At 34.8% G+C, this 21,546-nt stretch overlaps 1 protein-coding gene across 2 annotated transcripts; it reads right to left on the reverse strand.

Annotated features, from left to right (window-relative positions):
* Nucleotides 1–15,948: 15,948 nt before the first annotated feature.
* LOC112509606 (clathrin heavy chain 1-like) lies at nt 15,949–21,540 on the reverse strand. Of its 2 annotated transcripts, XM_025114655.1 has the most exons (16): nt 21,472–21,540; nt 21,260–21,343; nt 21,044–21,178; nt 20,901–20,963; nt 20,724–20,828; nt 20,478–20,590; nt 20,135–20,387; nt 19,910–20,046; nt 19,549–19,827; nt 18,228–19,230; nt 17,603–18,088; nt 17,331–17,501; nt 17,048–17,233; nt 16,800–16,922; nt 16,598–16,708; nt 15,949–16,512 (listed from the first exon to the last, which is right to left on the reverse strand). In XM_025114655.1, exons 1-16 carry the CDS (start codon nt 21,535–21,537, stop codon nt 16,357–16,359), a joined length of 3,471 nt encoding a protein of 1,156 aa, XP_024970423.1. In that variant the 5' UTR covers nt 21,538–21,540; the 3' UTR covers nt 15,949–16,356. The 2 variants fall into 2 exon arrangements, with proteins under 2 accessions (XP_024970423.1, XP_024970424.1); XM_025114656.1 differs by lacking the exons at nt 20,478–20,590; nt 20,901–20,963; nt 21,044–21,178; nt 21,260–21,343; nt 21,472–21,540 and having other exon boundaries at nt 20,724–20,789.
* Between the last annotated feature and the right edge of the window lie 6 nt (nt 21,541–21,546).

Raw genomic sequence — 21,546 nt, forward strand, 5'->3', positions numbered from 1 at the left:
AGTTTGTAGAAAGAGGTGATGAATACAAATGCATCAGCTTTCACTTTTAAAAAACTTATATTGATAAAGAAGATCAATACGGATTTTTACAGATTGTTTGCAGAAGAGATAGGATACAGACTCTATCTAAACAATCAAAGATACACACAAAATTACAGACAACAAGAAGAAAAGACTTGCTACAAAGTTAATAAGTAATGTGCTCTTCACTTGTTATAGTGGGTCTTTCTCTTAGACACAGAGTAAGAAGGAGGAGTGTCTTCTTGGGAAAGATAAGATGAGGAAGATGTGTGTAAATGAGAAAAGAGAACTACACAGTCTTTTGACCGTATATGAACATTTTCTTTCATAAATTAGCTAAGCGCGTTTGGAGACAATGGAGTGACTGCGTACAATTTTTTACTTTGAAAGGTATGGGTTTGCCCTTTGTGTGCAGAAGGACAAGACAATAACTATCTTGCTTAACAAGATTCATTTGATCGCTATTGCTGATGTTTCTTCAGCATGCAGAGATTCTTCTCGTTCAGTTTCTGAAAGGAAGTCAAAATTACCACAACAAGAGGTATGAAGAGGAATTTTTACTCTTGTTTGGTCGAGCTGATTTACCAGCTGATCCATCCTCTGGTCTTCATCTTCTTCGACCTTTATGGTTTCAAGAGATAGGAGATCGGTTGAGAGACCAGAAGGTTTGCTGTTGTAGAGAGTAGTAGAGGGATAGGGTATTCAACTTTTGAGGAAAGAGAAACATATTTGGAGAAGTCAGCATCTTCAGATTGGTTGGCAACCCTGAGAACAATGACCGAATTGTCTTCAGCCACTCCTTTGCCTTTGTTAGTGGAGTGTTGGTTCTTTCACGATTTCTCCCCCTAGGAAGCAAGTTCTCGGATGGAGATTCCTTCCAATGGTGGTTGTCTTGGGATGGCTTAGATGCAGAAGTCATCTTCATCATCGTCATCGTCACCACCAAGATCAGTGCTGGCGTCTGGAAGTTGAGGTTTAGAATCCTCATCATCCTCATCACCAGCATTTGGCAATGCAGAGGTGGAGGGATGAAGGTCTTCATGGTTATCAGCAACAGGAATAACCAAGGAATCATTGTCATCATCATCTATGGCATCAAGGATGGGATCCCTGGCATCCTCAGCAACAGGAGGGTTTGGAGCATCTTCAGCAGTCTCCTCATTTGGAGACTTCTTCCCCTCAACATCTGCATCTTTAACTTTCTCCCCGTCTTTGCCATCATCATGAGTAGAGCCTGGGAGATGGAGAGGAGAGGTCTTCCAGCTTTTGCTCTAAGGAGGAGAGAGCTTTAGCTTGCAGAAGGTTGAAAGCAGCAACCCGGTGCAGCTATTGACGATCAACGTCTCTGAAGGCAGGTTCAGGGACTGGAGCTAGTTGCTGAAGGAGATGGAATATTTGTTGAAGGAGCTCACCATGCTTGGTGAGCTGGGCCTGAACTTCATCAGCCTTGTTGGATAAAATGGTCAATTCATGATAAAATGACCAATCCATGGGTCTTTGGACATACCATATATTATGTATTAATTTAAACATAAAATAATCAATTTTGGCCAAAATAAACAAACATAAAATGGCCAATAATTGGGAAAAAATAATAACAATTTTCAAAAACACCAGGATACTATGGACTACCTTATCAAGACAACATGGTTTGGGTCAAACTGTGACCCAAAACAACCCTAGCCTTTAAGGGCTTTGATTGGGTTACTTCCCAATACCATAAACCACCATTACCTGTCAAGATAGCCATCAACATTTGTGAACTCTGGCAGCCCAAAAACCACTTTCGTGGTTGCAGTTAAGGATTGACAGCAACCAAAAGCTATAAGCTTTAGTCGTGGCTTGTGAAGGAGCGCGACAAATAAGGCACAAGGACACAAGAATGGAGACACAATCCAGGGTAGCAACTGCTGGTGGCCACTCGGTCTGAGAGCAACACGATCGAAGTGTTTGGCGAAGGGGCAAGAAATGTGACCCAATGTGGTAAGAAACGTCGGCCTAAAACGACGATAGAATGAGCCACGACAATCGTTGGCCTTAAGCAGCGATGGTGGAATGAACCACAACAGTCACTGGACTTAGTAAGGAACAACATAAGACCGCAATGTTTGAAATTGACAGCAGTCGTGGAACCAAGGCAATAACAACCATGTGGAGCTGGCAATAGCGCCATTAGCCGCTTGACAACAGCAGTGGGAGAATAGTAGCGTCGAGGCCGCTGTGACTGGAACGACAGTGGCATAGCCGAACGAAAGATCTGTAATGGCCTTAGCTACATCAAGGTGATAGCCGTGGCCAAGAACACCAATGATGTCGGCCAAAAATACATAAACAATTGTGATAGTGATGGTGTGGGGGTAGAGATAGCAGCGTAATCGTGATTTACTAAACGTTTTATTAAAGTTTGCAACAACTTCAATATTTTCATAATATTAAAAAAAAATGTTAAATTTATTACTCTAGTAAAAAAAATCATAGATAAAATGTGATATATATATATATATATATATATATGAGACTAATCAAATGAGAATTGTATAGTTTGTGATAATTGTAAGATCCAATATGAACCATTCATTTGAGATATTTAAGGATATTTATTAAATAAGGTAAAAAGGGTAATTTTGTTATTTTACTTATAACAACTCATCAAAAGATTTAATTAATTTTTTTAAAGGAAATATTCATTAATTTTAATTACCTAATACATATTGTATTTTAAAGATGTTTGTGGATCAAAGTGTATAAGAGTGATATATTCACAACATATCACAACGTGTATCACAATGTATTTGCGTTGTTAAGTCTATCACAATGTACACTTTCTTTATTTTCATTGTTTTACAAGGGTATATCACGATGTGTATTTTTGTTATTTTAGTTGTTTTACAAAGGTATCACAACGTGCAACTTGTACGTATATCTGAGTATCACAGTGAATATTGTTTTATATATATGTATTTTTTAACAATTTTTTTAGGTATCACAATATGTATTTTATGTTTATATAAGGTTCATCAAAGACAGGAGATTTTTAAAATCCTTGAAATGCCCTTAATTAATATTTTAAATTAAAATTACTAAAATTATTAATTTTCTAATTTTATCTTTGATTTGTACTTGAGATTGAATATCACGGTTATCATAAATTACTAAGTTCTCCCACCGGCCCCCTATACATATATACATATACATACATGCATATATATATATATATATATATAATATTAATAATTATAAAAATTTATATACTTATTTATAAACTAAATTCATCAACAAAATAAATTGTCTAAAAACTACCAAAAAACAATGAATGTTTCAAATTTTATATTTTTTAAAATTATTAATTTATAAATTTTATATCAATATTAATTTCACATATTTTATAGTTAGGTTTAAATATATATTAAAATAAAATATAATAAGAGCATCTCCAACAGATTTTTTTATAATTTTCCAGAAATAAATAACCAAAAGTTGAAATTCCTAAAAAAAATTAACTCAAACAGATTCTCTATTTTATAAATTTCAATATTAACTATATTATTAAAATATTTTATAATTTTATCATTGCAATACATTTTTTTTACAAAATTTTATATAAAACAATAATAATTTAATCTCATTTAATGAGAATGAATAAAAAATCATTTATCTCCTCACATCAACATCAAGTTTTAAAAAATCTTCTAAACTTGAAGTTTTTCATGTATGCTCTATTTAGAGAATTTAACAAAGCTTTTATTTTAGGAAATCAGTAGAAGATACTCTAAAATAATTACAAAACAATAAAGACACGAGATAAAAAGTTAGATTTTTATACAAAAAACTACGTTCTTGTTAAAAGTTATAACTGAATAAGAACATGTAAGTGTGAAGTATGACCAGAGTATAAATTCTTGTTAAAACCTCACATATATATATATATATATATATATATATATATACACACACATTTGGGATCATGTGAGACCAAGAGTTTTTCGTGAGACCCGTAAGACCAATTTTCAACCATTGGATTAAATCTACAATATGACAATCTAAACGTTCATAAACGTCACGAGACTTCTCAATAATCACAAAATTGTCACCGTGCAACTTTAGACCTTTAGATCATTAGATTATAAAGTTGATCAATGAACATAAATTGGTCTTACGGGTCTCACGAAAAACCTTTGTTCTCACGTGAACCCAACTCTCTCTCTCTCTCTCTCTCTCTCTCTATATATATATATATATAGGGGCCTAATCAAATGAGAACTAATTAGTTTGTGGTAACTGTGAGAACCAATATTAACCACAAATCAATAGATAAATTAGGAAATTTATAAATTTGGCAATTTTGAATTAAAATTTTAATGCAAGGATATTTTTGGTATTTTACAACTTTCCTCCCTCCTCTCTTCTCTCTCCGGCCACCGTCATCCGGCCACCGTCCTCCGGTGATACTATAATGGTATCACAATGTATCATATATGTGCTTGGGTATCACATTGATGTCGTTTGTGTGATCGATCGAAGATGTAACACAGTGGTATCACTATGCATCTTATATATGATTAGGTATCACAATGTATCTTTTGTTTAACAGAGTCAATATTTTTAGGTATCACAGTGGTATCATAGTGGTATCACCGGAGGACGGTGGCCGGAGGCCGGAGAACGGTGGCCGGAGAAAGAAGAGAGGAGAGAGGAGAGTTTTAAAATACCAAAAATATCTTTGCATTAAGATTTTAATTTAAAATTACCAAATTTATAAATTTCCTAATTTATCTATTGATTTATGGTTAATATTGGTTTTCACAGTTACCACAAACAACTCATATATATATATATATATATATATATATATATCAAATATTGAATGCTCCAAACACAAAGAAAAGGTAATATAAGTTGATTGATAATGATTTTTCTCGTTTTGTTTGAGGTTTTGAGTAGACATAAAAAAAAAAAAAATACTTGTACTTTAGAATCAACATAAATTACCAAAAGTCACGGATCACTCTCTCTTTCTCTCACACTCTCCATCTTTTCAACCTTGTTTTTCCTTCATTTTATCGTATCCCTAAATCTGCTTTTTTTGGGTCTATTCTTTCTGTAGACTTGATGGATAATACCACCATGTGCACACCCATATCTTTTCTTTCCTTATGATTCTGTTTTTGAAATATATAGACTACACGTTGTAAACGACAATGACTTTTAATATTCTACTTGTGAACCACGCTTATTTGTCTTGTGGTGAGTAGGGCTGTAAACGAACACGAACGGATGCTTGTTCATGTTCATTCGTTTAACTTAACCGAACAAATAAACGGTAAACAAACAAAAATCTTTGTGTTCGTGTTTGTTCGTTAACATCCTACACGAACGAACATAAATGAACGGGCTAAACGAACATAAATAAATATTATTTGAATTCAAAGTAAATAAACAAAAGATTATAAATTAAATGTAATATATAAACGAACGAACATAAACGAACGTTAATGAACGGTAAATGAACGAACGAGACTCTTGTTCACGTTCGTTCATTTAACTAAACGAACAAAAAAATTTGTTCATGTCTGTTCACTTAACTAAACGAACAAAAAAAATTGTTCATGTCCGTTCATTTATTAAATAAACGAACTTCCCGCCGAACGATTCGCTGAACGTTCGGTTCGTTTACCGCCCTAATGGTGAGCATGTCAACAAGACTCAATGTTCGAAGCATACTTACATATCTGCATGGTTAAACTTAAGTAAACTTAAATACAGAGTTGTGTTGCATGGATAATCCAACATCACAATGTGCACGCACATTTATTGTCTTTGAAATTACTTAGTAGCACATTGTTTCGTAGTGGAACCACTTTCATTGTTCCAAGAGGAGTTGCTAAAAGGATAAAAATCCCCTGTAACCATGGAGGTTTAAATGCGGTGACTCCGAGTTATCTGCAAAGCAGGTGGTCGTACTAGGATTAGTCGACTCGCATAACGGGTTAGATATCCAAGTTAATCAGAAAAAAAGGAAAAAAGCATATTTTTATAGACACGATAAAATTTCAGTAAAAAGTCATTCTTAAAACAACATCGTGATGCTTATCATGTTGATTTAATTGATCGAAATCTTGATGATATCTTTAGTAGGGACATCAAGAAAATGAAAACAAAGTACAAACCTTCGTAGTCAGACTTCTTGTTTGTCCATGTCTGTATGGGTTGGTGTATTTTTCTTATTAATATTCATTATGTTTTTCATGTAAAGATTCCGTTTTTTACATGTGAAGATTCAGAGTTCTGTTGTGAAGGTTTGATACCAAAAAAAAAACTCTTCTAACGACTCACATACACTACAACAAAATTGGGTTTACAGGACCTCCTCAATCTTTAAACGTCTCAATAGACCGCTTTATAGTACTTAATTTATAGGACCAAAATATAAAGCGTCATATCTAAAGGCGTTGTAATAAGTTTGTATAACGTTTTTGGGCGTCTTAACAAGTTTTTTAGGACATTTTTAATACACAGCGTCGCATAAGCAACTTTATAATACTTTTGAGAAAGAGTCTTATAAACTAAATTTTTTATAGGACACTTGTTTTTATAGGACAGTTTTTCAAATAGTGTTCTATAAAATTGCTAATGGGACGCTTTACATTAAAAAGTGTACTAAAAAACTTATTACGACGTCAAAAACCATCATATAAACTTATTGCAACGTCTTTAGATAATACACTTTATTTTTTTTGGTCCTATAAACTATAAACTAAGTCCTATAAAGAGATCTATTAGGACGCTTAGAAATTAGGAGCGTCCTATAAACCCGATTTTGTTGTAGTGATATCTCATATGATGTAATATCTCATGAACATCGTAAAAACCATCTTATCTCATATGATCTTAATTGGGTATATATATATATATATATATATATGTATATATATATATAGAGAGAGAGAGAGTATTTCAAATGTAATTATGTTCATTTATACAACTAATGCAACCCAATTAATTGAAATGATGAAGAGTTCATTTACTATGATTTGAATGTTTATGTAAGATGACTAAAGTTCATTAATTATAATCAATATTTTATATTATGAAACAATCAAATATATATATACATATATATATATATATGGTTGGGTTCACATGAGACCAAGGGTTTTTCGTGAGACCCGTAAGACCAATTTAAGTTCATTGATCAACTTTATAAGCTAATGATCTAATGGTCTAAAGTTGCATGGTGGCAATTTTGTGAATATTGAAAAGTTTCATGACAATTTTGTGATTACGAATGTTCAGATTGTAGATCTAATCCATAGGTTGAGAATTGGTCTTACGGGTCTCACAAAAAACTCTTGGTCTCACATGATTCCAAGTCTATATATATATATATATATATATATATATATATATGTGTGTGTGTGTGTGTGTGTGTGTTATATTCTTTTAATAATTCAAAAATGTTTCTTTTTAATAAACATACTTAACTTATAAATCTTGATCAATAAAGTGAAATTAAACTCACAATCTATATATATATGGAATAAATGTAACTTTAGAAAAAGAAAATTGGTTTAAAAGGATAAAAGAATGGGCATGCGACAAATTAAAATAAAAAGTGAGAACATAAACGACACGTTAGGGATTGGAAATAATATAAATGATGAAGTGGTGACTTATAATGATTATATGCAAGATCTTGATGTGGACCTTTAACTTATCGACCCTATCATTTGATGGAAATATCCCTCACGCCATGTTTTCTTTTCATTTCTACTTTCTACTCAACTTCTTTAATATCTTATATTAATTTTTATCGTCATAATCTTAATAAAAACATACCTTTTTTTTTATTAACATGGATATTCAACCCGTTATACGAGTCAACTAATCTCAGAACGACTACCTGCTTTCTTCGTTGTTTTTTAGCTAGAAAATCAAACACGTCAATGGAATATAACGGATGTTTCAAGAATTGTTTTATACAAACGATGGATGACTTATTACTCTTTTTCAGTTAAATTTAAATGGGAATCAGTTGAGATAAAAACTAAAATAACAACAGAAAAAAAAATATGAATTCATTAAAAATTGAGAAATATATAATTAAACTCGTCAAATTTCCTTTTCTCATTCTTGTTCCTTTAATCTATTTTATATTTGATATTAATCTATTTAAATTATGTCGAGAATCTCGTTTTAATAACGTGACTGTAGATGATTATTGGACAGATTTAAAATGTAAAAATTTAGGACAATATTTTTTTTTTTTTTTGCCAGATGTCAAGATATGCCCAAGACAACTTGGGCATCATTTGATTTAGATGGTCCCACGACGTGTGTCTTCTTCGTTAATCTCTCTCTTTTACGATGTTGACCTTTACATTTCATATAAACCAAAACTATGAAAGCCTAAAAATATACAGACTCAATAAAGATGTGATATTATGATTTTTTTTTTTTCCAAAAAAGATTTATTTTATTTTGGTCTTTGTGTCCAATAAGGCTTTCTTAAATATTTGAATCATGTTTAAGATTAATAGATTGTATATACAAAAATATTGAGTTTGAACTCTACATTTAGGAATGATAACAGGACAATATAAGGGTATTTTTCCGTAATTTAATCGGCAATCTGCTGAATATGAAGTATATAACTCAAAACTTAAATATAACATCCCAAAAATTTAAACAGTATATATAATAAACTTAACCATTATTTCATATGTTGTAACGGGAAACTAAAATAGACTACTTAAAATAAATATACAAAACTGTATTTTTATCATCTGTTATTTTATCGGTTGCCACTGAGCATTCTCATTTGTGCATTTTTATTCATTTTATGATGTGAGAAAACGTCATTTAATATTAACAAGCTTATTTTAGTGTTCTGGAATTTGACATTAATAAGCTTCAGTTATAGAAATCTTACAACACTTGCGCAAATTCAAAGCTCATATGACAACCTTGCGAAGCGTGTCACTCAATATTTCTAAAAAACGCATGAAAAAAATAACGAAGAATTATTCTGAGTTAAGAATTATTTTAAGGTACGGTTTTAAATTTCCAAATGGAAGGGGCCGTTTACCAAAAACTTACACGTTAAGTGCTTACCGGTAAAATTTAATATTATTATTTACTTACCGGATAAGATTTTAGTCCATCAAAACGACATCGTATGCAACAATTTACCCCGGTAAGCGCTTATCGTGGTAAGAGTCGTCGCTCTCACTTACCGGGTAAGACTTTTGGTCTTTGTCTCGCCCTTACCGGGTAAGATTCTTGGTCTTTACCATATTCATGCAGTGAGGTAATGTTACTTGGTAATTGCTTATCCGGGTAAGCGTTTGGTAAACGCCCCGAAATATTGATAATTAAAATTTTTTAATGGATGAGATTTCTAAAATTTTGTATTTTGTCATGGAAGTATTTTCACAATTGCAAGCAGATAAATAACTACGAAAATATAAAGATGTAGGCAGAGGGATATAAAATCAAAATTTAGAGATGTTTATCTAACTATGGATTCGTCCTTTTTCTACGAGACCCTTATTAACCTTATAATAATAATAGTCTATATTTTCTAGCTTTTTTTTAGAGGGTGTTTGGGATTGCTTATAAAAATAACTTATTGACTTATGCCGGTGTGACATCGATAATAGGTACTTTTGAGTGTTTGGATAAACAGCTTATACCGGTGCCAAACCGGTAATAAGAAGTTTTTGAAGAAGTTAAATCATTATAACTAATAATAAGTTGAAAAGGACTTTTATAAAAAAATATAAGTTGTTTCAAACAAGCAATCTCAGACACCCCCTTAGTTCAAACCAACATATCCCTTAGCAAAAAGATATTTACTTACAAGATGGATATGAAGGGGGTGTTTGGGATTGCTTGTTTGAAACAATTTATGTTTTTTTATAAAAGTGTTTATCAACTTATTATAAGTTAGAATAGTTTAACTTTTTCAAAAACTTTTTATTACCGGTTTGGCACCAGTATAAATTGTTTATCCAAATACTCAAAAGTGTTTATTATCGATGTCACACTGAAATAAGTCAATAAGTTGTTTTTATAAGCAATCGCAAACACCCCCGAAATGTATGCAAGTAATTTCTAATACCAAATTTCTATCTGAATAATAGATTATTGGGATTAAAAGTTAAAAGAGAGGATACTTCAAATCTTGAGAGAACTTTGAGAATTCCTCTTAGAATTGTGCTAAAAAATTATTTTAACTCAATCTTCAACACAAAAATAATGATAGTAAAATAAAGTCAAGTGTTGGTATTTATACATAATTTATAAAGCAAAAGGGAGAAAAATGCAATGACATTGTGGTAAATAAAATGAAAAAAGGGGTCAAAAAACAATAACTCCGTTAACTAATGCCGCCACTTGATACTAAATATATGTTGAAAATTGTGATACAAAGCAAGGATATATAAAACAGAAAAAATTCAGGAGTTTTTTATACGACCATGCATTATATGCAAGCAGGGGCTTGTGTAATGTTACTATGAAGTTTTGGATGTCTAGACACAGTCGCACCTTATGTTCAAGCATGGACGTATGTTTTGTTATTTTGCAAAACAAAAAGTTTTGGTGTTCTAACACGACTACACTTTATGATCAAGCACGGGCGTATGTAGTGTTAATTCGTGAATAGAAACATTTGGGTCTTTAAGCACGAATGCAACTTATAATTAAGCATGGTCGTGTGCAACGATAAGTATGATATTCCTATCTTGTAGCATTTGGATTAAATTTAGATTCCACCTATGGATTTGTATAAATAACCCCTTGAGTTCCATTATGGTAGAGAATGAAATTGAGAGCTTAGAAACCTTAGTTTGAGTTGAGAAAATACTGAGATAGATTATACATCATTTAGTGTTCGATTTGTAAATTCTCTTCGGTATTTAGGTGTTCTTCATCAATAAAAGTTCTTACTCTTCTCTATGGATGTATATCACCATATCAGTGGTGGAACCACATAAATAATTGTTCTTTGTGTGCTCTCAAATTCTTTGGTAGCTTATTCGTCGTGCTACGATCCTATTTTGTTTTTCGTATTAGTTGTTGGTTGGCATCACATACTTGATTATTGTTGAATAAAGTTGATTATTTTATTTTACTTTTGGGACCTTTGTGGTGTCCAAAACCCAAACAGGTGGTATCAGAGCTTTGGTTTTGATTATTGATGTTTGGCGGAACATATTTAAGCACAACTTGAAGCATCATGGTGGCCATCTACAAAGAAGACGAAAACCCAGGCAAATCTTCGTCAACTACTTCATCTACCTATATTAAAGGTTCCTATGGAGCCTCGAGATCCATATTCAAATTAAGAGGTGGAATGGAGACGGAGACTTTGGAAAGTGGCAGTAGAAGATGAAGGTGATACTTCAAAGAAACTGGGTGCATTTTTTTTTTTCTACGAACTTGACAAACTCACCCCTGATATGTGGTGAAAGAGTTGTAAGAGATGGAAAGAATGGGTTCTCACAAGGTGACACAAGCCAGGATTTAAGGGCAAGTCCAAGAAGATTGACAATTGCCACTATTGTCATCAATCCGGACATTGGATTAAAGAATATCCAAGTCTCAAAGGCAAGATCAACAAGGAGGGGCCATCTTTATCCATTGTCGTGAATGATCCCGATGATGCTCTAATTGCATCAACCGAGAGTGTGACTATCAAAGATCAACGGGTCTTGGATTCAGGGGATTCTCTCACATGACTCCATAGAAGGAGTTTTTCTCGTCATTTGAAGAAAAAGGAGGCAATATTCTCATGGCAAACAACACGGCGTGCAAAATCTTCGGATCTGGTACATCAAGATGAATGTTTGATGACATTATCTGCACTATTTAAGGTGTAAATATGTTCCCTCCATGATGAAATCTCTCATCTCCCTTGGCCAATTGGCAAAGCTTGGGTGCAAGATTATTATGCAAGACAACTCTTTGAGGATCTCTAATGGGACTTTTGTCCTAATCAAAGGTACGAAAGCTCCAAATAATCTCTATTTTCTAGATAGAAAAACGTTGGATGCAAGTGCATGCGTAGGTGAAAACAATGTAAAGAAGCTAGAAGCCTCCAAAGTATGGCATCTAAGACTTGACTACATTTTGAAGAAAAACTTGGAGATCCTACATAAGCGAAGCCTTATCAATGAGAAGGAATTCTGGAGTTAGATTTCTGCAAGGAATACATCTTTGGAAAGCAAATAAAGATCTCTTTTGGTGTTGGAAAACACAAATCAACGGGAATTCTTGATTACATACACACGGATTTTTGGGGACCAGCTAACACTAATCCCATAGTGGAGGTCAGTACTTCCTATCTTTCATTGATGATTATTCTCATAAGTTTGGATCTTTATCATGAAATAGAGATTAGAAGTGTTTGAGAAGTTCAAACATTGGTTAGTCTTGGTGGAAACTCAAACCGGAAGGAAGTTGAAGATGTTGAGATCAGATAACGGTAGAGAATTCAAAAATGATGAATTCCTGTCCTTTTGCAAATAAAAAGGGATCCATCGACATTTCACTACACCACATTATCCATAATCAAATGGAGTAATGAGCGAATGAATTTGCTAGAGAAAGCAAGATGTAGGAGGTTAACCATGTGTTTCCGAATTTTTCAGGCCGGAGCTTTATCTACAGTTGTGCACATCATTGACCGCCTTCCATCATCGACGGTTAATGCAGGAAAAGACAAACTTGACCCTCATGCCATACAAGGATATTTGCTTAGATATAGGAATGGAGCTAAGGGATATAGAATTTGGAATCTGAAGACAAGGGAGGTAATACATTCCAAACACATGACATTCCATGAATCCTCCTTAATGATCCCCAAGGAAGATACTCCATCAAACTCTGTTGAAGATAAAACAAGAAAAGAGCATCAAGAGGTTGATCTCTTATACCCCTTCAAGAACACCGCTCAAGAAAAAGGTAAGGAGATCATTCAATGCACTTCTTCTCCTTTTAATGAATACGAAAACAGAACCAAAAGTTCTCATCAAAGTGGATCAATTGATGATATGACAAAATAGCATGTTTGAGAACAAAATCACGTCAGTTCGCAATAGTGTTGCCCAAACTCGGTACATGTGAAACAAGTGTAATAGCAGTGGGTTAGCAAACAACCCACAATGGACAGCATAAGTGTAGACTGGATACTATGATCGTCATTTTCAAGTAATAAAGTTGGTAAGAACCAGAATCGTATTCACAAGGGCTAGATAATCAATACAATATTGTTCTCATGAACTTCCTTTTACAAGTTTGAATTAGAGATGAAGCAAATAAGTTAGTTGGTGTTGTGAAACAGCTTTAATAAAATACTTATGATTTAAAGAATGAGATGTAGGGTTTGAACTTTCCCCAAATTTCATGTTTAGTACTTGATCCAGAATAGTGCTCACTGTACTGTATGGAGTAGGCACTCTCTTTCGAGAGGCCAAATCACAACAAACACTCACACCTCTTAGTCAAAATCTCATATGTTTAACTTTACTGTTTTGTTAGTGATGACCTCTGGTGAACCTTCTCAGGTTCGATGGAATGTGTAGAGACAGATACTCTAAGTGTTTCTAATACACAAACTAGCTTGTCTACTACCTAAGTGGGTTGGAGTTCATCTCACTATGCAAATCTAACTTTCTTTGGTGAATAGAATTTTCTTGAATTCCCTAGCTTCACCCAACCTTGTGTCATTACTATCTATCCATCTCTAGGTTGAGAACTAGACTTTAGACACTTTCAAAAGATCATCTTGTCCGTATCATTGGGGCATTATCGAATAAAAAGTGACCAAAACGATAAAGGTTCAACATACAAAACTACTTGAGCATTTTGTATAAAATCTGGGTACTTTTCACTCCTACATCTCAAAAGATTCTTAGTTAATAATTGAGAAGGAGAAAAAAATAGAAAATAAGAAACTGCAAGAAGACACACCAAAATATTTTAACTTGAACAAAGTTGTATCCACTCTCGAAGGCATTGGGTTATAATACTGTAAAATATAAATTACTAGAATTTTAAAGGTTGCTGCAAATTAAATCTAAACTTCTAACTACTAGAAAATACTTCTCCCTAACTTACAAGACTAAGTTTCTACTCAAAAGTTAACAAGGTATATACAACTTCCATGCCAAACTTCACCATTTATACTAAAGGTAAAAGACTTGAGGAGACAATCATGGGAAAGATTTGAACACCTTTCCCACTTGCAAAAAGGAAGCTTTCATCATAATGTAAAACAGAAATGCGTTTTGTCCTCTAGCTTTTGTACTACTCCCTTTCGCCTCCGGCCAAAATTAAGTTTTGAATTTCCCCCATCAGTTTTTCAGAACTTCTCGTGCCACCTTTTCAGCTACCAAGAATGCCTTCATCACAAGTTTGACTTTCAACTTTTGGAGTGGGCATTCTTGAATCCCACTGCAGATAATTTCTTGATTTTTCAGCAAATGCATCAAATGGTTCAAAATTGCTCAAGTAGACACTTTATGCTCAGATGTGAATATTAGACCAAAAATGGACGGTTAAGAAGCAAAATGGCCAAAATTTATAAAATAATATTAAATAAAATGTATGTAATAACTCTAAAAATATAGTTATCAATTATACACAATTTAGTGTTCAATTTGTAATTTCTCTTTGGTGTTGGGGTGTTCTTCATCAATAAAAGTTCCTCCTCTTCACTGTGGATGTACATCACCATACTAGTGGTGAAACTACGTAAATCTTTGTGCTTTGTGTGTTCTCAAATTCTTTAGTCGATTGTTCATTGCGCTTTCAATCCTATTTTGTTTTCCGCATTAGTTGTTGGTTGGCATCACATACTTGATTATTGTTGAATAAAGTTCATTACTTTATTTGTTTTTGGGACCTTTGTGGTATCCAAACCCACCCCCCTCCCCCACCCCACCCCAATAACATATCCCAAACTGACCTTGTAACCGGTTTTTAACCAAGCCGCTTGGAAAACACCCTAAGACGATCTAGACTGACCAGTTTAACAAGCCTAATGTCAGGTCTTTTACCAATTCGCGTGGAAAAAACCCTATTGAATTATTTATGGAATGGTTGTCACGGAAGACGAAGAATTATTTCTAATCAGTGGCTTTGTTGGAAGAGAGGGGGATATTTTGACGTGGAAGGATTTTGACAAACAAATAAAAATAGCAAAAAAATATAAAGATGTGGGAAGATAGATATGAAAGTGACATTTAGATAGTTTTATCCAATTGTAGCTAGATGAAGGATCGTGTGAGAATAGGAGTAAAGTTGAAAAGTGTAAAAATTTTTGAACCCATGGTCACTTTTAATCTCAAAACAACTCATGAATTGCGTTTTAGAAGGGAATTGATCTAGTGGAACATTCAAGTAAGATTGATTCATGGGTGGAGATCCCTTCTTACTCTTATTATTATAGTTCTCATTCTCATCGAAACCCAACTGATTGTAGTTGTATCCTCTTTTCTTGAGACCATTCTCGAAGTTCCAATGTCTTTTATGGTAGTTAACAAACCTTATACTTAAGAATAATTTCTAACTTTTCCAAGTTAAAACTAGTGGATAATTTGCACAAAATAAATCACTTACAAGATAAATATCAAATGTATACAAGTGATTTGTGTAACATCAAATCTTAGTTTAAAAAAGATCGATTCTTGACGTTAGAAATAAAAAAGGAGTTAAAAGGTTGAGCTGATGATTGTTTTAAACAATATTAATAATAATAATAGTAAATTCCACCATCATGTTTATACATAATTTAAATGACAAGATGTTAAACAATATAATGACATTTTGGTAAATAAAGAACGGAAAACATTAAAAAAGGGTCATAGAATGATAACTACATCACCAATCAAAGGTTACCACGTGGTACTAAAAGATTTCAAAAGAGAAAAAATCCAAACCCATCATGTAACTGATCCTTAAAGAACCATATAAACCTGAGTTGTACAATTAAAAAGACTACGATTACCTAAAAGAAGCCAATATTCAAAAACAAAGAAACACAAGTTGAAACCAGTATAACAAGTTGCATATCCATCCTATCAACCCCCTTTGTTTTGGTACACATTACACATTATACTCTCATTTTGCTGCCCTGCCAGCTGCAAAAAATATGTCTCATCTCCGTCTACCCAAAAGAATATTACAAGGAAAACATATCCACACAACTAGATAATGATAGAAAACACCAAATTCACCCCCAAAACAAACAACCAACTCTTTCTTCAAAAAAAAAGGTAAAGCATTTCCCCCAGAAGCAACCACCACTATTCACTAAAGGTAACACTTCTGTCAATATGAACCCATTGGTGGCATTCCAAACGGGGGCATTGGCGGCATTCCCATTCCACCCATGGGTGGTGGTGGAGCAAATCCGCCACCCATTTGACCACCACCCATACCCGGTGGAGCAGGTAGAGCAAGTGGGAGCAGTTGGGCATACATATTCTGCAAAAAGAAAAACAAAACCATGTTTTAATTCCCAAATTATCGAAAGAGCAAGCAGAAAGTTCAGAGTGAAAGAAGCAAAAACCTGCTGTTTAATGACATCCTGCTCCTCGTTCTCCTTGGCCTTATTTTCCTTGATTGATTCTATCTTGTCCTTGATTAGTTCATCAACCTTACCAGTATATTCACGGATAAACTGCAACAAAACAAACAAACAAACAAAGAGATTTAAACCATGAATTCAGAAAGGGAAAAAAAGAAGAAAATACACAATGTGGAGAGCTAACCTGAAGCAGATACGGGAAGGCAAAGTCAATCATGTGGTTCAACCAGGCTAGCTCAAGAGCAACATCTGGACGAATCAAATCATAACAAACAAAGAGACACGAAGCAAAGCATTCCTTCTTTCCCTGCAGAAAGACATTTTTCAATATCAAAAATGTTGTAACAAGTAGGAAGAGCAAAAAACACTTTCAAATTTCCCTCCATCACATAATAGAAAGCAGAGCATGCAAGTATTAAATATATTTCCTACCTGGTCGATGAAATAAACAAGCAACTCTTCAGCAAGCTCACGATCCCCAGATTGTGAGGCAGTCTCCATTGCATCTTTGTAAACCTTGTCTTTCTTAGACAATGCAATAGACTGCTTCCATCTACCGGCCTTCTTGTAAATATATGCAGCCACACGCCTCATCTCAAGAAGCTCGTGTTTCTCAATCTGCCACAACAAATGAAATATAAATTGCAGTCTACAGATGAGAAAACTGCCGACACACAACAAAATAATAAATAAATAAATAAGCAATTGACCCCACCTTCTGTGCAAGGCCAATCTGGTCAAAGTTATCATGCAAATCAATAGATTCACGCAACCTATCGTAGTCTTCCTCCTCGACGTATATTTCATTCAGTGCCTCGTTTACAGCAGATACATTATTGCTCTGAACTGCAACCATGTATGGTTTCACAAGAGGAAGTTGGCCCGCCTGTAATTTATGAAGTCGGAACAAAATAAAGAAGGATCTCAAGTTTCCATGGGTGTAGTGGTTGGGAAATAAAAGAAAATTTCTTAAGGTGTAGTACGAACCTTACGCATTATGTCCACCACACGTGTGTGGTCAACACGTAGTGCAAGGACATTGAGAACATCATTGATAAGGTCGGGATGTTCTTGTAAATAGAAGTGAACCGCCTTGTAGTAGAGCTCAACATTTGCCACTTTAACTGCAATATCTTTAAATTGCATATGATCCCAAGCTTCTGGAGAATGATTCATGACAGTCGAGGCAGCGTTGTCAAACTCATCATATTGAATATACAAATAGGTAAGTTCCTTCCAGTGTTGTTGCTCGTCACAAGCACGGATTAACTTTGGAATGTTAAGACGGGTCGAGAAGAGTTTAATATGCTCCATCAACTTCTCATGACGGTATCTAGCGTAGAGGACACCCAACTCGGTGAAGATGCCCATATGAGCCCGTTCCAACCCTAAACCACTCTCCATAAGAGATATCAGCTCATTGAAGCATCCTCTATTTTGGTAGTATTCGCTCACCTCTTCCAGATCATCCACCTACAAATTTCAGAAAACACTTCAAACACTAATAGAAAAGAAAAAAAGACCATAGACAGCACACTTATACCCACTAGGAATTAAAGCCAATAATTAGTATCCACCATCCACTAGACATTAGAAGATTAAAAACCGTCACCTGCACAATAATATTGAGACCGCATATTTGAGCTAAGCGGAACTCCTCAGCATCAACGCAAGCGAAGCAAACTTCTTTCCATGTCTTTGCACTATTTGCTTTACGAGCAGCATCAACAGCCCCTTGAAACTGTTGCAGTCTCACGAGTGTGACTGCCAGCTTAGCCCAGTTGGAGATGAAGGAGTATATGATCTTGGCAGCCTCATACAAAGCTTCATCAAACAAACGATCACCAACATTATGTAGGTTAGCAACATTTGGCATGAGGATAAATTCCTCAATGTCACTCAACCTGTCGATTTTTGCATACGCATAGATAAGCTCACTGTCCACCTTTGGCTCCTTGGTCTTCCCTCTAACCATCAGGAGATACTTCACCAAATCATGGTAACATTCTGTATCCTCAGAAGCACGAATAACATCCAAGAATTGAGTAGCATCATCAGCACGGATGAATGACTCTATTGCATCACTCACTAGTCCATCTCTGAGTTGAGCTTTAGCCACCTGGCTCCACACAGCATCTTCTTCGACTCGGAATGCAAACTCAACAGCCCGTGGAATACTTTGGATATTATCCAACAAAACATTGACTGCTTGAACATTTAAGTTGAACTTCTTGAATATTGCAAATGCTTCTTCATAAAGTTGTGCTTCTACAGCAACCTCTCCAACAGCAGGTCCATCAAAGTTGTCTAATCTGTTGATGTAGTCCATAACTCGTGATGGGTCCGCCTTAATGGCAGTCAAGATAAGCAGGTTTTGCAGATTGAAATTCCCACTAAAAGCAGAGTTTTGGAGGACAATTTTCTCAAGGAGCTCAATTAGTTCATGGGGAAGATCAGCAGTCATGAAAGCTTTAACAGCAGCAGAAACCTGCTCAGGGCTCTTGCTCTCAGGCAGAGCAGTAGAGACAACTTGATCAATGAGTTGCCTTCTATATTCATTCTCTGGGTTAAGAACCTTCTCCCAAAGATCACCATCCATCCTCTCCACAACATATCTAATACAAAATAAGATAAAACATTAGTTGGTATTTTCAATATATATGTTATACTCTCCCGTTCCAAAAAAAATGTTTGACTTGGCACATAGTTTAGTATAGATCAAATATCTAAAACGTCACTTGATAAGAACAAAATCGTAAAAACATATTGACTAGCATCGAAGTCATAACTATCAAGCAAGAATCATTAATGGGCGAAGAGGTAAATCTGGACTTTATAAAAATGTTACCTCTTTTAGGAAAATTTTAAAAAGGTAAGTGTTGCATGATTTTAGATAACGGAGTACAGAACAATAAACTGCAAAAGTCAAGTACCTCGCTTGCAACTTAAACAGAGAGTTCCTGTTTGTTACATTAATAAGTTCGTCATCACATTGTCCTCTGCGGTATGCAACAACAGCAAGCGTGGGATCACGCTTCTCACAGTATTTCCCCACAACACGTGAATCATAATACGGGTTGGTGGTCAGGAAGTGCTCCGGGTTGTTATTGCTGTCTATAATAATCTTGCCCAATGCATTATGGACATGGACATCTTGGCTTCCTTCACTCACAAGATGCTCCAAAAACTGAGTTAGTAACCGAAGTCTATTCCTGTAATCCACAAGTAAATAATATAAGGATTCCAAACGAACGGAATAAACATAAAGCACAACTAAACGAAGAGAGAACCAACCTCTTTTCACACTCATCCACAAGAGGCTCAACCGGAAGCAGAGATCGGACTGAAAGGATCAAACCTTTGATGAAATCCTCAGGGCACTCATCATCAAGAAGCTGTCCCACAACTAATGGAGCATTCCCAGGATTGACCTACAATACCACATAAACCCTCACATATACCGCCCCTTTCAAACCCTAATAGATGAAATATAAACTAACTCCTTCAGAAAAACCATACCTTCTGAACATAACCTTCAATATACCGAAGCATGTTGTTGGTATAGAGGTAGTGAGTGAGATCCGGAACAAATCCAAAGCGATCGCACACATTGATCAATGGCCTTGCATCAGGAAGCTTTGCTTCCATTAGAAAATTCTTGGTTTTTTCAGCATCATAGAAATTTGATTCCCTTGTGACACGCTCAACCTCCTTAATTTGTCCCGTCTTTGCAGCCGCCTCAATGTACTTAAAGTGTATGTCAGGATCCTCACTGTGATGTTGAGAGTTAGTAAATGCAAGTACGCAGCACAAAATTAGAGGTATCATCTTTTCCATCCACTGGAACATCTACACACATTACCTAGAGCTCAAATACGACCCCAAAAAGAAGTAAAGGCCTTCATATGACTTAAATTGCTCAAAAAGTTTAATACATGATTCAACACCCAGCTGCTCACAATATTCCTTGGCAACCTACAACCCATACAGTACTATCAGTCGCCAGCAGAACGAAATATGGTGATAGCCAAGAATTAATGACCTTCTGTCTGAATTAGTTCAACTCTGAATTTCAAATAACCCATTTACATCGAAGTGTATTTGTTACCTGAACAATTATCTGAAGGTTTCCTCTCAAATTGACCAGTAAAAGATCCTTCATGCACTCCAATCCCCATTCCCGTGATAGAGTCCCAAAAAATTCTACAAGAGACTGAAAAAAGCAAGCTAGTTGGGTACGGTTCCTGCTAAATGCCACAAAGTACACAAGTCCAGCAAGACAAACCTGTGGCTCTATTGCATGAGTATTCACAATGACACGTTTGATATCTGGCAATTCACTGTAATGCTGCAGAAAGAACAAAGTTTAATCAAGCAAGTAATACAGCTTCGCAGGGATAGCATACAAATTTCGGTATATTAGCCAACCTGAAGGGCTCGGACATAAAGACCTGCTTTCTCACAAAGTTGAGCAATCCGAGGCCGATCATAGTGACTGAACATACCATTAGCTAATATGGCATCAGCAACATTAGGGAATGTTACAAGGTTGATTTCAAGGACCTGTGAAAAAATAAGAAATTTGTGTTTACAGCTCATCTTTGACGGCCAAATAGTAGTTCATTAGAATCAGCAAAATTTAACCTTAGTTTGGAGATGAGCATGTTCTGGCAAATTGGGCTTAAGAACATCCAAGAGAAAAGCTGTTGCCTCCCGTATCAAGTTCCTCTGAAGAGATGGAATAAACGGCATTCAAAATTGGTTTCTAATATCGATCCTCACTTGCACGAGAAAAGGTAATTTAACTTCATATTATAGATTCTAATGAGAAAATGTAATAAAGATGGTGAACAGGCCTGAAGAAAAAGATCTGTAATGGTGTTGTAATCAACAGGACAACCTCCTTCCATTTGGGCCATCATTAAAGCAAA

This window comes from Cynara cardunculus (assembly GCF_001531365.2).
Source record: "Cynara cardunculus var. scolymus isolate 2C chromosome LG 3, CcrdV1, whole genome shotgun sequence".
NCBI lineage: Eukaryota > Viridiplantae > Streptophyta > Magnoliopsida > Asterales > Asteraceae > Cynara > Cynara cardunculus.

What these genes read in the sequence shown, in the direction of transcription:
- LOC112509606 (XM_025114655.1), bottom strand. Translation starts at nt 21,537, where the DNA reads ATGATGGCCCAAATGGAAGGAGGTTGTCCTGTTGATTACAACACCATT. An exon ending in TTGTTTATTTCATCGACCAG is followed by an intron (nt 16,923 to 17,047) that starts GTAGGAAATATA and finishes GTCTTTCTGCAG; the next exon opens with GGAAAGAAGGAATGCTTTGC. An exon ending in CCTTCCCGTATCTGCTTCAG is followed by an intron (nt 16,709 to 16,799) that starts GTTAGCTCTCCA and finishes GTTTTGTTGCAG; the next exon opens with TTTATCCGTGAATATACTGG.